Below are 19,543 nucleotides of genomic sequence, written 5' to 3'. Positions count from 1 at the left end.
AACTCTGAATATGTGAAAAGATTCTCTCTTACGATTGGTCGGGACAAACGCTTCGAACTCGGCGGTGAAACCCACGTCGACGTATGACGCGTCAGATTTGAACCTGACGGTCATCTTGTTGCTTTTACTGGTGATTACTGTGCTTTTTAACCTCCTGCCACACAACCTGTAACACACACACTTGTTCTGATGAGTCTGAACCCGACATCTGATGGTTCCGACTCCTGTGAATCACATCCAGTTGATTTATGAAGCTAATTTAAAGTTAAACAACCAGAGCTGTGGTACTGCGTCACACAATAGTGAGTAAAATACTAATTCAGCAGATGGAAACATGTATAGTTGTTGAAATATAAAAATATCATGAAATGGGTGCAAAAAACAAACTGAAAAGGCAGTTTTCCCCCGAGGAGACTGTCTTTCAGCTGTTCTACTTCAGCTGTTAAACTTCAGCTGTTAAACTTCAGCTGTTCTACTTCAGCTGTTCTATGAAACTTCAGCTGTTCTATGAAACTTCAGCTGTTCTGTGGAACTTCAGCTGTTCTATGAAACTTCAGCTGTTCTGTGGAACTTCAGCTGTTCTGTGAAACTTCAGCTGTTCTATGAAACTTCAGCTGTTCTATGAAACTTCAGCTGTTCTGTGAAACTTCAGCTGTTCTGTGGAACTTCAGCTGTTCTGTGAAACTTCAGCTGTTCTATGAAACTTCAGCTGTTCTATGAAACTTCAGCTGTTCTATGAAACTTCAGCTGTTCTATGAAACTTCAGCTGTTCTATGAAACTTCAGCTGTTCTACTTCAGCTGTTCTATGAAACTTCAGCTTTTCTGTGAAACTTCAGCTTTTCTGTGAAACTTCAGCTGTTCTATGAAACTTCAGCTGTTCTATGAAACTTCAGCTGTTCTACTTCAGCTGTTCTGTGGAACTTCAGCTGTTCTGTGGAACTTCAGCTGTTCTATGAAACTTCAGCTGTTCTGTGGAACTTCAGCTGTTCTGTGAAACTTCAGCTGTTCTATGAAACTTCAGCTGTTCTGTGGAACTTCAGCTGTTCTGTGAAACTTTAGCTGTTCTATGAAACTTCAGCTGTTCTGTTGAACTTCAGCTGTTCTACTTCAGCTGTTCTGTGGAACTTCAGCTGTTCTGTGGAACTTCAGCTGTTCTATGAAACTTCAGCTGTTCTGTGGAACTTCAGCTGTTCTGTGAAACTTCAGCTGTTCTATGAAACTTCAGCTGTTCTGTGGAACTTCAGCTGTTCTGTGAAACTTTAGCTGTTCTATGAAACTTCAGCTGTTCTGTGGAACTTCAGCTTTTCTGTTAAACTTCAGCTGTTCTATGAAACTTCAGCTGTTCTATGAAACTTCAGCTGTTCTATGAAACTTCAGCTGTTCTATGAAACTTCAGCTGTTCTATGAAACTTCAGCTGTTCTATGAAACTTCAGCTGTTCTATGAAACTTCAGCTGTTCTACTTCAGCTGTTCTATGAAACTTCAGCTTTTCTGTGAAACTTCAGCTTTTCTGTGAAACTTCAGCTGTTCTATGAAACTTCAGCTGTTCTATGAAACTTCAGCTGTTCTACTTCAGCTGTTCTGTGGAACTTCAGCTGTTCTGTGGAACTTCAGCTGTTCTATGAAACTTCAGCTGTTCTGTGGAACTTCAGCTGTTCTGTGAAACTTCAGCTGTTCTATGAAACTTCAGCTGTTCTATGAAACTTCAGCTGTTCTGTGGAACTTCAGCTGTTCTATGAAACTTCAGCTGTTCTGTGAAACTTCAGCTGTTCTGTGAAACTTCAGCTTTTCTATGAAACTTCAGCTGTTCTACTTCAGCTGTTCTATGAAACTTCAGCTTTTCTGTGAAACTTCAGCTTTTCTGTGAAACTTCAGCTGTTCTATGAAACTTCAGCTGTTCTATGAAACTTCAGCTGTTCTGTGAAACTTCAGCTGTTCTATGAAACTTCAGCTTTTCTATGAAACTTCAGCTGTTCTGTGAAACTTCAGCTGTTCTATGAAACTTCAGCTGTTCTATGAAACTTCAGCTGTTCTATGAAACTTCAGCTGTTCTATGAAACTTCAGCTGTTCTGTGAAACTTCAGCTGTTCTGTGGAACTTCAGCTGTTCTGTGGAACTTCAGCTTTTCTGTTAAACTTCAGCTGTTCTATGAAACTTCAGCTGTTCTACTTCAGCTGTTCTGTGGAACTTCAGCTGTTCTACTTCAGCTGTTCTGTGGAACTTCAGCTGTTCTACTTCAGCTGTTCTATAAAACTTCAGCTTTTCTGTTCTACTTCAGCTGTTCTATGAAACTTCAGCTTTTCTATGAAACTTCAGCTGTTCTACTTCAGCTGTTCTATGAAACTTCAGCTGTTCTACTTCAGCTGTTCTGTGGAACTTCAGCTGTTCTGTGGAACTTCAGCTGTTCTATGAAACTTCAGCTGTTCTATGAAACTTCAGCTGTTCTGTGGAACTTCAGCTGTTCTGTGAAACTTTAGCTGTTCTATGAAACTTCAGCTGTTCTGTTGAACTTCAGCTGTTCTGTTAAACTTCAGCTGTTCTATGAAACTTCAGCTGTTCTGTGAAACTTCAGCTGTTCTATGAAACTTCAGCTGTTCTATGAAACTTCAGCTGTTCTGTGGAACTTCAGCTGTTCTGTGAAACTTTAGCTGTTCTATGAAACTTCAGCTGTTCTGTTGAACTTCAGCTGTTCTGTTAAACTTCAGCTGTTCTATGAAACTTCAGCTGTTCTATGAAACTTCAGCTGTTCTATGAAACTTCAGCTGTTCTATGAAACTTCAGCTGTTCTATGAAACTTCAGCTGTTCTACTTCAGCTGTTCTATGAAACTTCAGCTTTTCTGTGAAACTTCAGCTTTTCTGTGAAACTTCAGCTGTTCTATGAAACTTCAGCTGTTCTATGAAACTTCAGCTGTTCTGTGAAACTTCAGCTGTTCTATGAAACTTCAGCTTTTCTGTGAAACTTCAGCTGTTCTATGAAACTTCAGCTGTTCTATGAAACTTCAGCTGTTCTATGAAACTTCAGCTGTTCTATGAAACTTCAGCTGTTCTATGAAACTTCAGCTGTTCTATGAAACTTCAGCTGTTCTATGAAACTTCAGCTGTTCTGTGAAACTTCAGCTGTTCTGTGGAACTTCAGCTGTTCTGTTAAACTTCAGCTGTTCTATGAAACTTCAGCTGTTCTATGAAACTTCAGCTGTTCTACTTCAGCTGTTCTGTGGAACTTCAGCTGTTCTACTTCAGCTGTTCTGTGGAACTTCAGCTGTTAAACTTCAGCTGTTCTATGAAACTTCAGCTGTTCTATGAAACTTCAGCTGTTCTATGAAACTTCAGCTGTTCTATGAAACTTCAGCTGTTCTACTTCAGCTGTTCTATGAAACTTCAGCTGTTCTATGAAACTTCAGCTTTTCTATGAAACTTCAGCTGTTCTATGAAACTTCAGCTGTTCTATGAAACTTCAGCTGTTCTACTTCAGCTGTTCTGTGGAACTTCAGCTGTTCTTGGGAAAGCTGCAGAACTCACATTTTACCATCTCTGAACTCCATTAAAAATCAATCGATTGACTCAAAGAACTCCACTACATGCAAACACCTTCATTCTTCAGGGCCTTCATGTATCAGCCTCTGTCCTCCATGTAAAGGACGGAGGCAGGAGCTCCAAACAAAGAGTGGACCTCACCTTTCACCATTCACTTCCACGTAATCGTTGCGACACTCATTGCTCTGATTCCCCACAGAGAACTTGTTGAACTGAACCTTCAAAAACTTTTCCTTCGGGACCTGAAGAAGAAAAATGAGTTAACTTAATGAACCAACATAATTAGCACTCATGCTAGCTCTGTTCTGCAGGTCCATTACCTCCACCAATACAGAACATTCCCATTTAAACACAGGAATTCATCGTTTTACTTTAACGTTCAGATCAGCTCCTGAAAGGAGGATCTTTAACAGATCATCACGCCGTCATGTTTGTGTGGAGAACATCATGGTCAGACCACCAGAGCGCCCTGATGTGGAGGAGGAGCCTCCTGATCAGCTGCCTACCTCGATGTTCCAGACACATGAGGTCCGAGGAGGGTAGTTGGCTGGAAAGAACGGAGAGGAGAAGGAGCCTTCGTCTGCCGTCAGCGTTCCTCCACATTCTGAACAATAAAAACAACGAATGTTAGATCCTTCTGCCACGCAACAGATCCATTTTCCTTTTAAATCTGAGGCAATAAACACGTTTTATATGGTCTCAGACTTCTGTAGATGTGGTTTGTCTCTTATACGGTGAGACCAGAGGTAATAATGTCCAATCAAGTCTGAACGTTTAGGTCAGCAGCATTTCTTTCAGGTTTTAGAATAATTTACATGTGACCAACCAACAGCTTCAGGAGGCGTGAGCTGTAGCTTCAGGCTTCCAGAACGAGTGCAGCATCAGATCCGGCTGTGACGGGTTGACCTTTAAAGGCAGCCTCACCTAGCCTCGCCTCACCTAGCCTCACCTAGCCTCACCTAGCCTCACCTAGCCTAGCCTCACCTCGCCTAGCCTCACCTAGCCTAGCCTCACCTCGCCTCACCTAGCCTCACCTGGCCTCACCTAGCCTAGCCTCACCTAGCCTCACTTAGCCTCACCTAGCCTTACCTCGCCTAGTCTCACCTCACCTAGCCTAGCCTCACCTAGCCTCACCTCGCCTCGCCTAGCCTTACCTCGCCTAGCCTCACCTCGCCTCACCTAGCCTTACCTCACCTAGCCTAGCCTTACCTCACCTCGCCTCACGTAGCCTTACCTCGCCTAGCCTCACCAAGCTCACCTAGCCTCACCTCACCTCACCTCACCTGGACTAGCCTCACCTAGCCTAGCCTCACCTCACCTCACCTGGCCTCACCTAGCCTCTCCTAGCCTAGCCTCACCTGGCCTCTCCTAGCCTAGCCTCACCTAGCCTCACCTAGCCTCTCCTAGCCTAGCCTCACCTGACCTCACCTCACCTCGCCTCACCTAGCCTAGCCTCACCTGGCCTCTCCTAGCCTAGCCTCACCTGGCCTCACCTAGCCTAGCCTCACCTAGCCTAGCCTCACCTGGCTTCTCCTAGCCTAGCCTCACCAGATTCAGTAGGTCATCAGAAGCTGCTTCAGTCCATCCAGCTTTATTTAAACTTTTAGCTGATTAAGCATTTAATCATATGACATGTGTCTATTCCTTTAATCCCAAACTGTTCAAAGATATTCAGACTGAAGATCAAAGCAGCAGAACATGAAGAACCGCTGTGAGTCCGTCTCACCTCCATCTTTCAGAGGAACCTGCGAGTAGAAGGCTCTGAAGCCGGGGAAGTTCTTCTCCTCGCTGGTGACGAGCGTCAGCAGCATCACGTTCCCAGAGGACAGGAAGGTCAGGGAGTCGTGGGGGTAACCGCACTGCCTGCAGGCGGACAGACGGACGGCGTTACCGGTGTGGCCTCAGAACCTCTCCCCCGACCTGCCGCTATCTGACAGGCTGATGCTCTCCAGCTTTGATAAAACTCAACATTTATATCAGCTGGAAGCCCAAAACAAACACTGGAAATAATCCGATTATTCTTTAAACTGAAACACTTTTCATCTTCAAACGTCTCGTTTCGAGGCACCAAGCAAAGATTGAGACACATAAAAAGCTCTCACTCCGTCAGAGCGCGGCGCTCCATGGGAACCAGGGAGTCGTAGATCTTGATGAAGTCCTGCCGACAGTCGTCCTCCAGGATCAGAGTGTGGAAGTCCAGCCGGACCCGGTGCCGCGGGTCGGCCCGGAGCAGCCACTGCCGGTAGATGTTCGGGGGGTACGACGTGTCCGGAAACCCGGGAGACTCCACGCGTCCCTCCGTCCTGACGTGGATGTTAGAGGAGTCCCCTGAAAATGTAAAGAACGTCAGAACATTTCAGAACATTTCAGCACATTTCAGAACATTTTAGAACATTTCAGAACATTTCAGAACATTTCAGAAGATTTCAGCAAATTTCAGAACATTTTAGAACATTTCAGAACATTTCAGCACATTTCAGAACATTTTAGAACATTTCAGCACATTTTAGAACATTTCAGAACATTTCAGAACATTTTAGAACATTTTAGAACATTTCAGAACATTTCAGAACATTTCAGAACATTTTAGAACATTTCAGAACATTTCAGAACATTTCAGAACATTTCAGCAAATTTCAGAACATTTTAGAACATTTCAGCAAATTTCAGAACATTTTAGAACATTTCAGAACATTTTAGAACATTTCAGAACATTTCAGAAGATTTTAGAACATTTCAGAACATTTCAGAACATTTCAGAACATTTCAGCAAATTTCAGAACATTTCAGAACATTTTAGAACATTTCAGAACATTTCAGAACATTTCAGAACATTTTAGAACATTTCAGCACATTTCAGAACATTTTAGAACATTTCAGAAGATTTCAGAAGATTTCAGAACATTTCAGAACATTTCAGAACATTTTAGAACATTTCAGAACATTTCAGAACATTTCAGAACATTTTAGAACATTTCAGAACATTTTAGAACATTTCAGAACATTTCAGAACATTTTAGAACATTTTAGAACATTTTAGAACATTTCAGCACATTTCAGAACATTTTAGAACATTTCAGAACATTTTAGAACATTTCAGAACATTTCAGAACATTTTAGAAGATTTCAGAACATTTAGACCTGAAACACACGAAGAACTGAGCTCTCACCAGACATCGAGCTTCTTGTCATGCGAGGATCTAAAGCTGCCGACACAGAGACAAAAGATGGAAACATTTTACTACAGAAATCTGCAGACATCTTAAAAACATGTTAAAAACATGTTAAAAACATGTTAAAAACATGTGCAACAGGCTGCATGTGACCGTGTTCTGTAGGATTCAGGAGGAATGCAGCCAAAAAGAAGGTGATTTTCAAAGTTTCAGTTTGACTAGAAAGAGAGAAAAGGTTTAAAAGGACAAACTGAATCACAGGATGATCGATTCTATCAGAACTGTGATGCATTTTGTGCCTTCGGGTGGTTGTTGTTTCTACTTTCTGCCACTAGATGGCGCCACATGTTCAGGCTGGATCTTTAGCTCCATGAGGCTGACGCTTATCCCCTGAATAACAGTTAATGCCTTTCAGTGCATCTGAAATCAGAGGATTTCAGAAGTCTGGGTTCAGGATGTTTTGACGCCTCATCTCCCCCGAGATCACATGACCCCAAACGTTACATCACTGCCTGTGCGTCTGACAGAGTTTACTGAACAGACTGGACTCAAATGAGGGAGAAACGGTGACTTTATTCACTGAAACATCCTCCTCTGTGCTTCAACACATGGAGCTTTGCCTCCTCAGAACCTCCTCAGAACTCTGAGGAGGTTCTGAGGAGGTTCTGAGGAGGTGTTTGGAGCAGAGCGTGCAGCGGCGTGCAGCGGCGTGCAGCGGCGTGCAGCGGCGTGCAGCGGCGTGAGCCGTCCCACCTCCTGACGTGACGCTGCTGACGCTCAGAGCGTCGGTGGGTTTCAGCAGCAGCCGCCCCTGTCGGCCCTGCTGACCCTCTGTCTGCTCCCCCAGATCCAAGATGGCTTCGTCCAGGTAGGTCTGCTGGGGGCCGGGAACTTCAAACTCCGACTGGTAATACGCCACGACGCCGTCGCCGCCGCCATCGGCGTCTCCTTCACTGCACAGACGGAGACGTTAGTCAGAGAGGCAGCAGTCTGAGGAATGCTGTCGGTCAGACTGGGACAGCCGGAGCTATCAGTTAGCCGCCTGCACCTCTAATCGTAAAAGTTTCCCAGATGATCCACAGGCTGGGAAATCTCTGGATCATCTGCAGAGGTCTCCCAGCCTGTGCTGAGAAACCTCTGCCATCCTAACTGGTTTCCTAACTGGTCTCCTAACTGGTCTCCTAACTGGTTTCCTAACTGGTTTCCTAACTGGTCTCCTAACTGGTTTCCTAACTGGTTTCCTAACTGGTCTCCTAACTGGTCTCCTAACTGGTCTCCTAACTGGTTTCCTAACTGGTCTCCTAACTGGTCTCCTAACTGGTTTCCTAACTGGTCTCCTAACTGGTTTCCTAACTAGTCTCCTAACTGGTCTCCTAACTGGTTTCCTAACTGGTCTCCTAACTGGTGTCCTAACTGGTTTCCTAACTGGTTTCCTAACTGGTCTCCTAACTGGTCTCCAGCCTGTGAAACCTCTGCAGATGGTCCAGAACGCGGCGGTGCGTCTGGTCTTGGATCAGCCTAAAAGAACACGTCCCCCCTCTGTTCATTGAGCTCCTCTGGCTGCCCTTAGCATCAGATCCAAGTCCCTGATGTTAGCTACAAAGAGCTTAATGGAACGGCTCCATCTACTTGAATGCTCTTGCAAAGGCTTCTGTCCCAACTGGGTCCCTCCGGTGGTCCCAGGATTGTCGTCTAGCAGCTCCTACACCACGCCTAAGACAATCCAAACTCTGTTCATGTGTCGTCCCACGATGGTGGAATGACCTACCGAGCGCTACCAGAACAGGGGCGTCCCTGTCTATCTTCAAGAAGCTCCTGAAAACCCAGCTCTTCAGAGAGCATCTCCTATCCCAGCACTTACCTTGTACTTCCCTCCCCCCTCTATCTCTGCACTTTATCTTTCTGCACTTCCTTCTATGCCTGCACCCTATCTCTACTCTGTCCCCTCTGACAGAGTCGGACTCCTGGGTTCCTTCTATGGAGCTTATTGTTAGCTTATTGTTAGCTTTTATAAAGCTGTTATATCTTCATTTGTAAGTCGCTTTGGATAAAAGTGTCTGCTGAATACATAAACATAAACCATCTCTCCTGATCATGTGATCAGAACTCAGAGCGGCAGCCTGAACCTGAGCGCCCAGCGTACCTGAAGGCCTGGACCGAGGAGTCTCGGAAGTATTTGGCCAGCACTGAGTTTTTGGAGTAAATCAGTTTCAGCTGAAAGACAAAAAGATCAAATGTCGTCAGTTTACTTCCTCCTCCAAACACGCTGAGCTCCCATGATGCTCTGCGGCTCTCACCTGCTGCCTGACCAGATCAGCCAGTTTCCTGAACTGCTGACTGCTGGGATCTTCATGCTCTGCTGTGAAGGGCTGGTTGCTGATCCCCATAGAGCCGATGTACACTTTCTTCAGTCTGACATCACGGCGCACTGACGACACAACGTCAAAGAAACTTTATTTACACACAGTAAGGACAGCTTTCTGCCTCCTGAGACCTAAAAACCATCGCCACACGTCTCAGAAAGCAGTCAGCGGACAGAGGAACAGACCCTGAACGACAGGAAGCGTTTTCCCTGGTGGAAAATGAAAGTAACAGCAGGTGAGATTCCTGTGTGGAGCAGGAATGCAGGAATGAGGCGTGACTGTCAGCAGAACAGGAAGCAGCGGCTGTGCCGACACGCCGCTCCTCAGCAGAGCGAGTCCAACGAGTGTCACAGCATTAACCCCACCCTCTGACCTCTGACCTGCTGAGTGTCACAGAAACTCTTTAGCATTAACCCAGCCTTCTGACCTCTGACCTGCTGAGTGTCACAGAAACTCTTCAACATTAACCCCGCCTTCTGACCTCTGACCTGCTGCGTGTCACAGAAACTCTTTAGCATTAACCCGCCTTCTGACCTCTGACCTGCTGCGTGTCACAGAAACTCTTTAGCATTAACCCCGCCTTCTGACCTATGACCTGCTGCGTGTCACAGAAACTCTTTATCATTAACCCCGCCTTCTGACCTCTGACCTGCTGCGTGTCACAGAAACTCTTTATCATTAACCCCGCCTTCTGACCTATGACCTGCTGCGTGTCACAGAAACTCTTTATCATTAACCCCGCCTTCTGACCTCTGACCTGCTGCGTGTCACAGAAACTCTTTATCATTAACCCCGCCTTCTGACCTCTGACCTGCTGCGCGTGTCACAGAAACTCTTTAGCATTAACCCCGCCTTCTGACCTCTGACCTGCTGCGAGTGTCACAGAAACTCTTTAGCATTAACCCCGCCTTCTGACCTCTGACCTGCTGCGTGTCACAGAAACTCTTTAGCATTAACCCCGCCTTCTGACCTCTGACCTGCTGCGTGTCACAGAAACTCTTTAGCATTAACCCCGCCTTCTGACCTCTGACCTGCTGCGTGTCACAGAAACTCTTTATCATTAACCCGCCTTCTGACCTCTGACCTGCTGCGTGTCACAGAAACTCTTTAGCATTAACCCCGCCTTCTGACCTCTGACCTGCTGCGTGTCACAGAAACTCTTTAGCATTAACCCCGCCTTCTGACCTCTGACCTGCTGCGTGTCACAGAAACTCTTTAGCATTAACCCTGACCTCTGACCTGCAGCGTGTCACAGAAACTCTTCAGCATTAACCCCGCCTTCTGACCTCTGACCTGCTGCGTGTCACAGAAACTCTTTAGCATTAACCCTGACCTCTGACCTGCAGCGTGTCACAGAAACTCTTCAGCATTAACCCCGCCTTCTGACCTCTGACCTGCTGAGTGTCACAGAAACTCTTTAGCATTAACCCCGCCTTCTGACCTCTGACCTGCTGAGTGTCACAGAAACTCTTTAGCATTAACCCCGCCCTCTGACCTCTGACCTGCTGCGTGTCACAGAAACTCTTCAGCATTAACCCCGCCCTCTGACCTCTGACCTGCTGCGTGTCACAGAAACTCTTTAGCATTAACCCCGCCTTCTGACCTCTGACCTGCTGAGTGTCACAGAAACTCTTTAGCATTAACCCCGCCTTCTGACCTCTGACCTGCAGCGTGTCACAGAAACTCTTCAGCATTAACCCCGCCCTCTGACCTCTGACCTGCTGCGTGTCACAGAAACTCTTTAGCATTAACCCCGCCTTCTGACCTCTGACCTGCTGAGTGTCACAGAAACTCTTTAGCATTAACCCCGCCCTCTGACCTCTGACCTGCTGCGTGTCACAGAAACTCTTTAGCATTAACCCCGCCTTCTGACCTCTGACCTGCTGCGTGTCACAGAAACTCTTTAGCATTAACCCCGCCTTCTGACCTCTGACCTGCTGAGTGTCACAGAAACTCTTCAGCATTAACCCCGCCTTCTGACCTCTGACCTGCTGAGTGTCACAGAAACTCTTCAGCATTAACCCCGCCTTCTGACCTCTGACCTGCTGCGGGTGTCACAGAAACTCTTCAGCATTAACCCCGCCTTCTGACCTCTGACCTGCTGAGTGTCACAGAAACTCTTTAGCATTAACCCGCCCTCTGACCTCTGACCTGCTGCGTGTCACAGAAACTCTTCAGCATTAACCCCGCCTTCTGACCTCTGACCTGCTGCGCGTGTCACAGAAACTCTTAACCATTAACCCCGCCTTCTGACCTCTGACCTGCTGCGTGTCACAGAAACGCTTTAGCATTAACCCCGCCTTCTGACCTCTGACCTGCTACGTGTCACAGAAACTCTTCAGCATTAACCCCGCCCTCTGACCTCTGACCTGCTGCGTGTCACAGAAACGCTTTAGCATTAACCCCGCCTTCTGACCTCTGACCTGCTGCGCGTGTCACAGAAACTCTTAACCATTAACCCCGCCTTCTGACCTCTGACCTGCTGCGAGTGTCACAGAAACTCTTTAGCATTAACCCCACCTTCTGACCTCTGACCTGCTGCGTGTCACAGAAACTCTTTAGCATTAACCCCGCCTTCTGACCTCTGACCTGCTGCGAGTGTCACAGAAACTCTTCAGCATTAACCACGCCTTCTGACCTCTGACCTGCTGCGCGTGTCACAGAAACTCTTTAGCATTAACCCCGCCTTCTGACCTCTGACCTGCTGAGTGTCACAGACACTCTTTAGCATTAACCCCGCCTTCTGACCTCTGACCTGCTGCGCGTGTCACAGAAACTCTTTAGCATTAACTCCGCCTTCTGACCTCTGACCTGCTGAGTGTCACAGACACTCTTCAGCATTAACCACGCCTTCTGACCTCTGACCTGCTGCGCGTGTCACAGAAACTCTTTAGCATTAACTCCGCCTTCTGACCTCTGACCTGCTGCGTGTCACAGAAACTCTTTAGCATTAACCCGCCCTCTGACCTCTGACCTGCTGCGTGTCACAGAAACTCTTTAGCATTAACCCCGCCTTCTGACCTCTGACCTGCTGCGCGTGTCACAGAAACTCTTTAGCATTAACCCCGCCTTCTGACCTCTGACCTGTTGCGTGTCACAGAAACTCTTTAGCATTAACCCCGCCTTCTGACCTCTGACCTGCTGCGTGTCACAGAAACTCTTTAGCATTAACCCCGCCTTCTGACCTCTGACCTGTTGCGTGTCACAGAAACTCTTTAGCATTAACCCCGCCTTCTGACCTCTGACCTGCTGCGTGTCACAGAAACTCTTTAGCATTAACCCTGACCTCTGACCTGCTGTGTGTCACAGAAACTCTTTAGCATTAACCCCGCCCTCTGACCTCTGACCTGCTGTCAGTAAAGTTGATAGTAAAGCAGCTCACAGTGGAAGTGCCACACCAGCATGCCGGTCAGCAGAGCCAGCGCAGCGGCCGAAGCCAGCAGGCCCAGCCCGATCAGAACCTTCTTCCTGCGGCCCGGTTTCTTCTCCAGCCGCTTGGAGTCCGACGTCGGCAGGAACTGAGCGTTGGCGTCCCAGTCAAAGTCCTGCAGGGGGAGAAGTTGTTCGTTAGTTTCCTGCAGATGTTACGGCACAACGATGGGAGCCGGGCCCAAAGCTGCCGTCCTGCTCAGAGAGACGGATGCGTTCGTCTCGATCAGCCGCCGCTCCCTCTGCAGCTCCAACAATTTAAGCTTCATTTTCAACTTCCTCTTTTTAAAACCCGGTTCTTCTCCCCAACATGCAGAGTTCCTGAGGTAAAGAAATAACTCCCCCTCCGTCTGTGATGAGCACATTAACTTCTGACTCTTATCCAATCATCCTGTTGTGTGATTGGATAAGATAAGTGCTGCTGTCGCATGGCACCGCCTCAGTAATGGCACAAAGACTCGCTTCCTCCATCTACACCATCTACTGCTGGAGCTGAGCAGGAACCCAGACTGAGGTTCACATTACAGACACTTCCCAATCAGAACCATCTAATCTGAAACGACACGTGCACTGAACCGTGAGCATCGTGTGGGAATAATAACAGAGAAGCATGAACTCTTCTGAAAAGGGAACTATTCCAGCGACTCTATGGAGGACAGTCAGCTCCAGAGGTTCCCAAACACTGAGCCGGTTAGACAGAGATCCTCTCCAGCTGCTCAGCATCTGGAGTTAAAGACGGAAACCTGAGGGAATCAGATGAGGATGAATGCTGCTCACACAGCTTCGTATTAAACTCTACAAACACACACTGAAAGGGCTGAGCGATTTTAGCGATACTTTCTTTCCTGATAAAAGTATCGATTTTTATTTTATAACTATTTTTTTTAGCAAATTTTATTGATTAGTCAGACGTTACGATTGGTGAAAACATAGAACATTAACATAATACAAAACAATGCCAGGGGCGTCACATTATGCAAAACAGTGATAAATTAGTTCATAAAAATGTGATATAAAGTGCATAGCTCAGCGGTTTTGATGGATTTTCTGTTTATAGAACGTAGGATTGTTGTAATTTATTGTTTGAGCAAAATAATTGATCAAAACATAAAAAAGATGGTTTGTGATTAGAGAATTTGGATTTGTGTTTATGGTATTTAGCAAGTAAAACGAGCAGGTTGATGATGTAATATTCACAACATAAACATGAGTCTGCGTGCGCTGAAGACACGTTTGTGACGTGTTTGTTTGTTTCCGTTTGTTGTTCTTCCGGTTTGTGAATGGACCACCGGTCCAATCAGCGACGATTCATGTCAAATCACACTGTACCTTTAAAATCTTTCAGAAAATTATGTGTATTAAATCGTATCGAATCGTAGAAAACCGTATCGAATCGCATAAAATCGTATTCAATCGTATAAAATCATATCAAATCGTATAAAATCGTATCGAATAGTATTAAATCGTATCGAATAGTATTAAATCGTATCGAATCGTATAAAATCGTATCGCATAAAATATCGAATCGTATAAAATCGTATCGAATCGTACAAAATCGAATCGTATCGAATCGCATAAAATCGTATCGAATCGTATACAATCTTATCGAATTGTATTAAATCGTATCGAAGTGTATAAAATCGTATCGAATCGCATAAAATCGAATCGTATACAATCGAATCGTATCGAATCGTATAAAATCTTATCGAATTGTATTAAATCGAATCGTATAAAATCGAATCGTATCGAATCATATAAAATCTTATCGAATCATATAAAATCGTATCGAATCGCATAAAATCGTATCGAATCATTGGTTGAATGCCGGGTATCGTATCGTGACATTAGTGTATAGCTGCAGCCCGAACACACAGTGGCTTTAAAGATGAGAAGCTGATCAGATTTCTGTTTCCACAAATGACTTCTGGCTCATATAATAATAATAATAATAATATGAGTCATATTAATCATATTAATGCTCAACTGGTGAAAACACTGATTTATGACTTTATTTACATTTTCCAGACAGAACTCAGCTCACATAAGAAGCTGATCATGAGGAGGAACACTCCAGGAAACTTTACAGTTTATAGTTTAGTCTGAATATCAAACTCAGGTGTTAAACCTCAGAGATGCAGCAGTCAGGAGGATCTGTGCAAGAACACAGCGTCCAGTTCAACTCCAGCAAACACGCAGCCCTCAGTGTCACAAATCATTCTTAAGGAATAGTTTTATTTCCTCTCACCATCTTGATTTAATGCTTTTAACTGAGACAAAAACACAGCTGATGCAGTCCTGGTGGAGTCTCGTCCAAAGAGAAAACAGAGGGGGGGGGGGGGGGGTTTGTGCCGTGTTCAGGGACAACATTTATTCATCATTTGAGTAAGTGCCGTACAAAATGGAGATAAAACAATCTTCCATACTTAATGTCACCGTTTACAAACCCCCACACAACTGTTTTATAGATGATTTTACTGAATTACTGTCACCTGTTTGCACGGCTTTGGACTGTTTAGTCATAACAGGAGACTTTCTGTCCTCATTTCAACTCATTTCTGTCCTTTAAATGTTTGGTCCAACTCAGCATGTGACTGAGCCCCCCCCCACAGCAGAGGGCCCACTCTGGATGTGCTCATTTCAAAGACTGCTGTTATCTCAAATGTGGATATCATTGATGCTGCTTTATCGGATCATTTGTCTTTTCTTTGACCTGTTTGACCTGTTTGTTACACCCAAACCAGCTGCTGGGTCTGCAGTTGTTCGGGGAAAGACTCATAAATGACAGAACAGGGACACAGTTTGTGGAAATGATTACCTGTGAGAACACCTCGTGTTCTAATGTTGATGATCTGTTGAACTCTGACACATAAAGTCTCCTAAATGCTTTGGATACCACTCCTCCTGTCAGGGTCAGAAAGGTTAAAAGTGGGTAAAGGGCACCGTGGAGAAGAGAGTCGGTCAGGGCACAGAAAAGGGAGTGTCGGAGAGTCAGAGCTCCAGGTTCATTATGAGGTTTCCAAAGAAAAGCTGAGTGTGTTCAACCAGACTTTGAGTAGAACGAGGGAGAGTTATTTAGTTTTCTGAGTCAGTAATAACTCTAATGTCCTGTTGGCTGCAGTAAACAGATGAACAAACCCTCCAGTTTCACTGCCTTTAGAACTCATTTCTGCATCTAACTGTAATCAGTTGTTGCAATATTCTTTAATGACAGAGTTCAAGGCATTAAAAATGCAACAATTTCCACAACATCTCGGTGTGGTCTGATAACTACGCCTCGGGGTGGTCGGGTAGCTGCTCTGCCGCTGACTGGAAATCACTCCAGAGGGTGCTGAAAACTGCCGGTTCATCGCTCCCCACCATTGATGCTGTCCAGCACAGAAGAAGCGCAAAGCATCGTCAAGGACAGCTTGCACCCCAACACACGGTTTGATCCCCCCCCCCCACAATCACAGATTAAAGATCACAAATTAAACCAAAGATCACAGATTAAACCAAAGATCACAGATTGGATTAAAGATCACAGATTAAACCAAAGATCACAGATTAAACCAAAGATCACAAATTAAACCAAAGATCACAGATTAAACCAAAGATCACAAATTAAATCAAAGATCACAGATTAAACCAAAGATCACAGATTAAACCAAAGATCACAGATTGGATTAAAGATCACAGATTAAACCAAAGATCACAGATTAAACCAAAGATCACAGATTGGATTAAAGATCACAGATTGGATTAAAGATCACAGATTAAACCAAAGATCACAGATTAAACCAAAGATCACAGATTGGATTAAAGATCACAGATTGGATTAAAGATCACAGATTAAACTAAAGATCAAAGATCACAGATTAAATCACAGATTAAATCAAGCCATTTTCCCACCTAAAGGAACAGTTATGACCGCCATAAGAGGCATGTAGAAGAAGAACACAGAAAGCAGAGAGGAAGAAGAAGAAAGTGCAGGAATCGGCGGTTGTGGACACTGAGGATCATAGTTATCAGATAATGAAACAACAGAGAAAACACGAAGAGAAGAAGAGAACCGAGGACAGATGAAGGCAGGAATAACTTTTCTCTGATGGTGGTGATGTCATCCTGTTGTTGGACCAGGTCAATAAGTGGCTCAAAGCTCTTCATCTGTCCAACAGAGGACAAACTTCCTGTTTCTACATGTTTCTACACCAGAGAGTAAGAGTGAAGGTGAAATCTAACAAAGCCCAGTGAGGGACAGAGGGATCCTTCCCAGGAGAGAAGTGTGTCTGCAGCATCCTGCAGCTGAATGTGATGCACATCAGAGTGGCTGCAGCTCTGTGAGGGTCAGCACGTGCACGTGCACCACGTGCACACTGTGTCAGGCACTGCTCCAGATCAGCCTGGTTCTTCAGAACTCTTTAACACGGTTCTGATCAGAGCTTCGGTACCTCACTGTGTGGATCCTAAAAGCTTCTCTCTGAAAAACAGGAACTTCTCCATCCCTGAAGAACAGAGTTCAAACAGGGCTGCAGGTATGGCTTCTGATGCCCCCCCCCCACCCGGGAGCGTTCAGAGGTGAGAACCCCCCAGAGAAGAGAAGAAAAGCTACATGAACACAGGGAAGCTTTGGCTGTGGCTTGGTATGTTCACGGCAGACGCCTTCATCCAAAGCCTCTTCCTGTCCCAGGAGGGCAGAAGGACTCCTACTGGGGTAGAACCTTCCATGGGGGGTCAGGGTTGGAACCGCAGCCGGTGGGCAGAAGGACTCCTACTGGGGTAGAACCTTCCATGGGGGGTCAGGGTTGGAACCGCAGCCGGTGGGCAGAAGGACTCCTACTGGAGGCAGAACCTTTCCTGGGGGGTCAGGGTTGGAACCGCAGCCGGTGGGCAGAAGGACTCCTACTGGAGGTAGAACCTTTCCTGGGGGGTCAGGGTTGGAACCGCAGCCGGTGGGCAGAAGGACTCCTACTGGAGGCAGAACCTTTCCTGGGGGGTCAGGGTTGGAACCGCAGCCGGTGGGCAGAAGGACTCCTACTGGAGGTAGAACCTTTCCTGGGGGGTCAGGGTTGGAACCGCAGCCGGTGGGCAGAAGGACTCCTACTGGAGGTAGAACCTTTCCTGGGGGGTCAGGGTTGGAACCGCAGCCGGTGGGCAGAAGGACTCCTACTGGAGGTAGAACCTTCCATGGGGGGTCAGGGTTGGAACCGCAGCCGGTGGGCTTAAGGACTCCTACTGGAGGTAGAACCTTCCATGGGGGGTCAGGGTTGGAACCGCAGCCGGTGGGCAGAAGGACTCCTACTGGAGGAAGAACCTTTCATGGGGGGTCAGGGTTGGAACCGCAGCCGGTGGGCAGAAGGACTCCTACTGGAGGTAGAACCTTTCATGGGGGGTCAGGGTTGGAACCGCAGCCGGTGGGCAGAAGGACTCCTACTGGAGGTAGAACCTTCCATGGGGGGGTCAGGGTTGGAACCGCAGCCGGTGGGCAGAAGGACTCCTACTGGAGGCAGAACCTTTCCTGGGGGGTCAGGGTTGGAACCGCAGCCGGTGGGCAGAAGGACTCCTACTGGAGGTAGAACCTTCCATGGGGGGTCAGGGTTGGAACCGCAGCCGGTGGGCAGAAGGACTCCTACTGGGGGTAGAACCTTTCATGGGGGGTCAGGGTTGGAACCGCAGCCGGTGGGCAGAAGGACTCCTACTGGAGGTAGAACCTTTCCTGGGGGGTCAGGGTTGGAACCGCAGCCGGTGGGCAGAAGGACTCCTACTGGAGGCAGAACCTTTCATGGGGGGTGAGGGTTGGAACCGCAGCCGGTGGGCAGAAGGACTCCTACGGGAGGTAGAACCTTTCATGGGGGGTCAGGGTTGGAACCGCAGCCGGTGGGCAGAAGGACTCCTACTGGAGGTAGAACCTTCCATGGGGGGTCAGGGTTGGAACCGCAGCCGGTGGGCAGAAGGACTCCTACTGGAGGTAGAACCTTTCATGGGGGGTCAGGGTTGGAACCGCAGCCGGTGGGCAGAAGGACTCCTACTGGAGGTAGAACCTTTCATGGGGGGTCAGGGTTGGAACCGCAGCCGGTGGGCAGAAGGACTCCTACTGGAGGTAGAACCTTTCATGGGGGGTCAGGGTTGGAACCGCAGCCGGTGGGCAGAAGGACTCCTACTGGAGGTAGAACCTTTCAAGGGGGGGGGGGTCAGGGTTGGAACCGCAGCCGGTGGGCAGAAGGACTCCTACTGGAGGCAGAACCTTTCATGGGGGGTCAGGGTTGGAACCGCAGCCGGTGGGCAGAAGGACTCCTACTGGAGGTAGAACCTTTCATGGGGGGTCAGGGTTGGAACCGCAGCCGGTGGGCAGAAGGACTCCTACTGGAGGTAGAACCTTTCATGGGGGGTCAGGGTTGGAACCGCAGCCGGTGGGCAGAAGGACTCCTACTGGAGGTAGAACCTTCCATGGGGGGTCAGGGTTGGAACCGCAGCCGGTGGGCAGAAGGACTCCTACTGGAGGTAGAACCTTTCATGGGGGGTCAGGGTTGGAACCGCAGCCGGTGGGCAGAAGGACTCCTACTGGAGGTAGAACCTTCCATGGGGGGTCAGGGTTGGAACCGCAGCCGGTGGGCAGAAGGACTCCTACTGGAGGTAGAACCTTTCCTGGGGGGTCAGGGTTGGAACCGCAGCCGGTGGGCAGAAGGACTCCTACTGGAGGTAGAACCTTTCCTGGGGGGTCAGGGTTGGAACCGCAGCCGGTGGGCAGAAGGACTCCTACTGGAGGTAGAACCTTCCATGGGGGGTCAGGGTTGGAACCGCAGCCGGTGGGCAGAAGGACTCCTACTGGAGGCAGAACCTTTCATGGGGGGTCAGGGTTGGAACCGCAGCCGGTGGGCAGAAGGACTCCTACTGGAGGCAGAACCTTTCATGGGGGGTCAGGGTTGGAACCGCAGCCGGTGGGCAGAAGGACTCCTACTGGAGGCAGAACCTTTCATGGGGGGTCAGGGTTGGAACCGCAGCCGGTGGGCAGAAGGACTCCTACTGGAGGTAGAACCTTTCATGGGGGGTCAGGGTTGGAACCGCA

At 47.4% G+C, this 19,543-nt stretch overlaps 2 protein-coding genes across 4 annotated transcripts in view; both read right to left on the bottom strand.

The window, feature by feature from the left end:
• gripap1 (GRIP1 associated protein 1) overlaps positions 1-19,543 on the bottom strand; it is a 265,294-nt gene that overhangs the window by 70,936 nt on the left and 174,815 nt on the right. The window lies entirely within an intron of this gene.
• LOC140271760 (suppressor of tumorigenicity 14 protein homolog) overlaps positions 1-19,543 on the bottom strand; it is a 30,632-nt gene that overhangs the window by 7,857 nt on the left and 3,232 nt on the right. The window contains exons 2-11 of the mRNA XM_072367056.1: positions 12,455-12,617; positions 9,007-9,137; positions 8,853-8,923; positions 7,463-7,662; positions 6,707-6,742; positions 5,639-5,864; positions 5,263-5,399; positions 4,043-4,140; positions 3,678-3,778; positions 33-166 (exon numbers count right to left, since the gene is read on the bottom strand). Coding sequence (XP_072223157.1) covers positions 33-166; positions 3,678-3,778; positions 4,043-4,140; positions 5,263-5,399; positions 5,639-5,864; positions 6,707-6,742; positions 7,463-7,662; positions 8,853-8,923; positions 9,007-9,137; positions 12,455-12,617 — 1,297 coding nt within the window. The remainder of the gene's footprint in view (positions 1-32; positions 167-3,677; positions 3,779-4,042; positions 4,141-5,262; positions 5,400-5,638; positions 5,865-6,706; positions 6,743-7,462; positions 7,663-8,852; positions 8,924-9,006; positions 9,138-12,454; positions 12,618-19,543) is intronic.

Source organism: Leuresthes tenuis, unplaced genomic scaffold (assembly GCF_036924035.1).
Source record: "Leuresthes tenuis unplaced genomic scaffold, fLeuTen1.0.hap1 SCAF_16, whole genome shotgun sequence".
Lineage (NCBI taxonomy): Eukaryota > Metazoa > Chordata > Actinopteri > Atheriniformes > Atherinopsidae > Leuresthes > Leuresthes tenuis.
The sequence above is the reverse complement of the archived record's forward strand: the minus strand, read 5'-3'. Positions and strand labels throughout refer to the sequence as shown.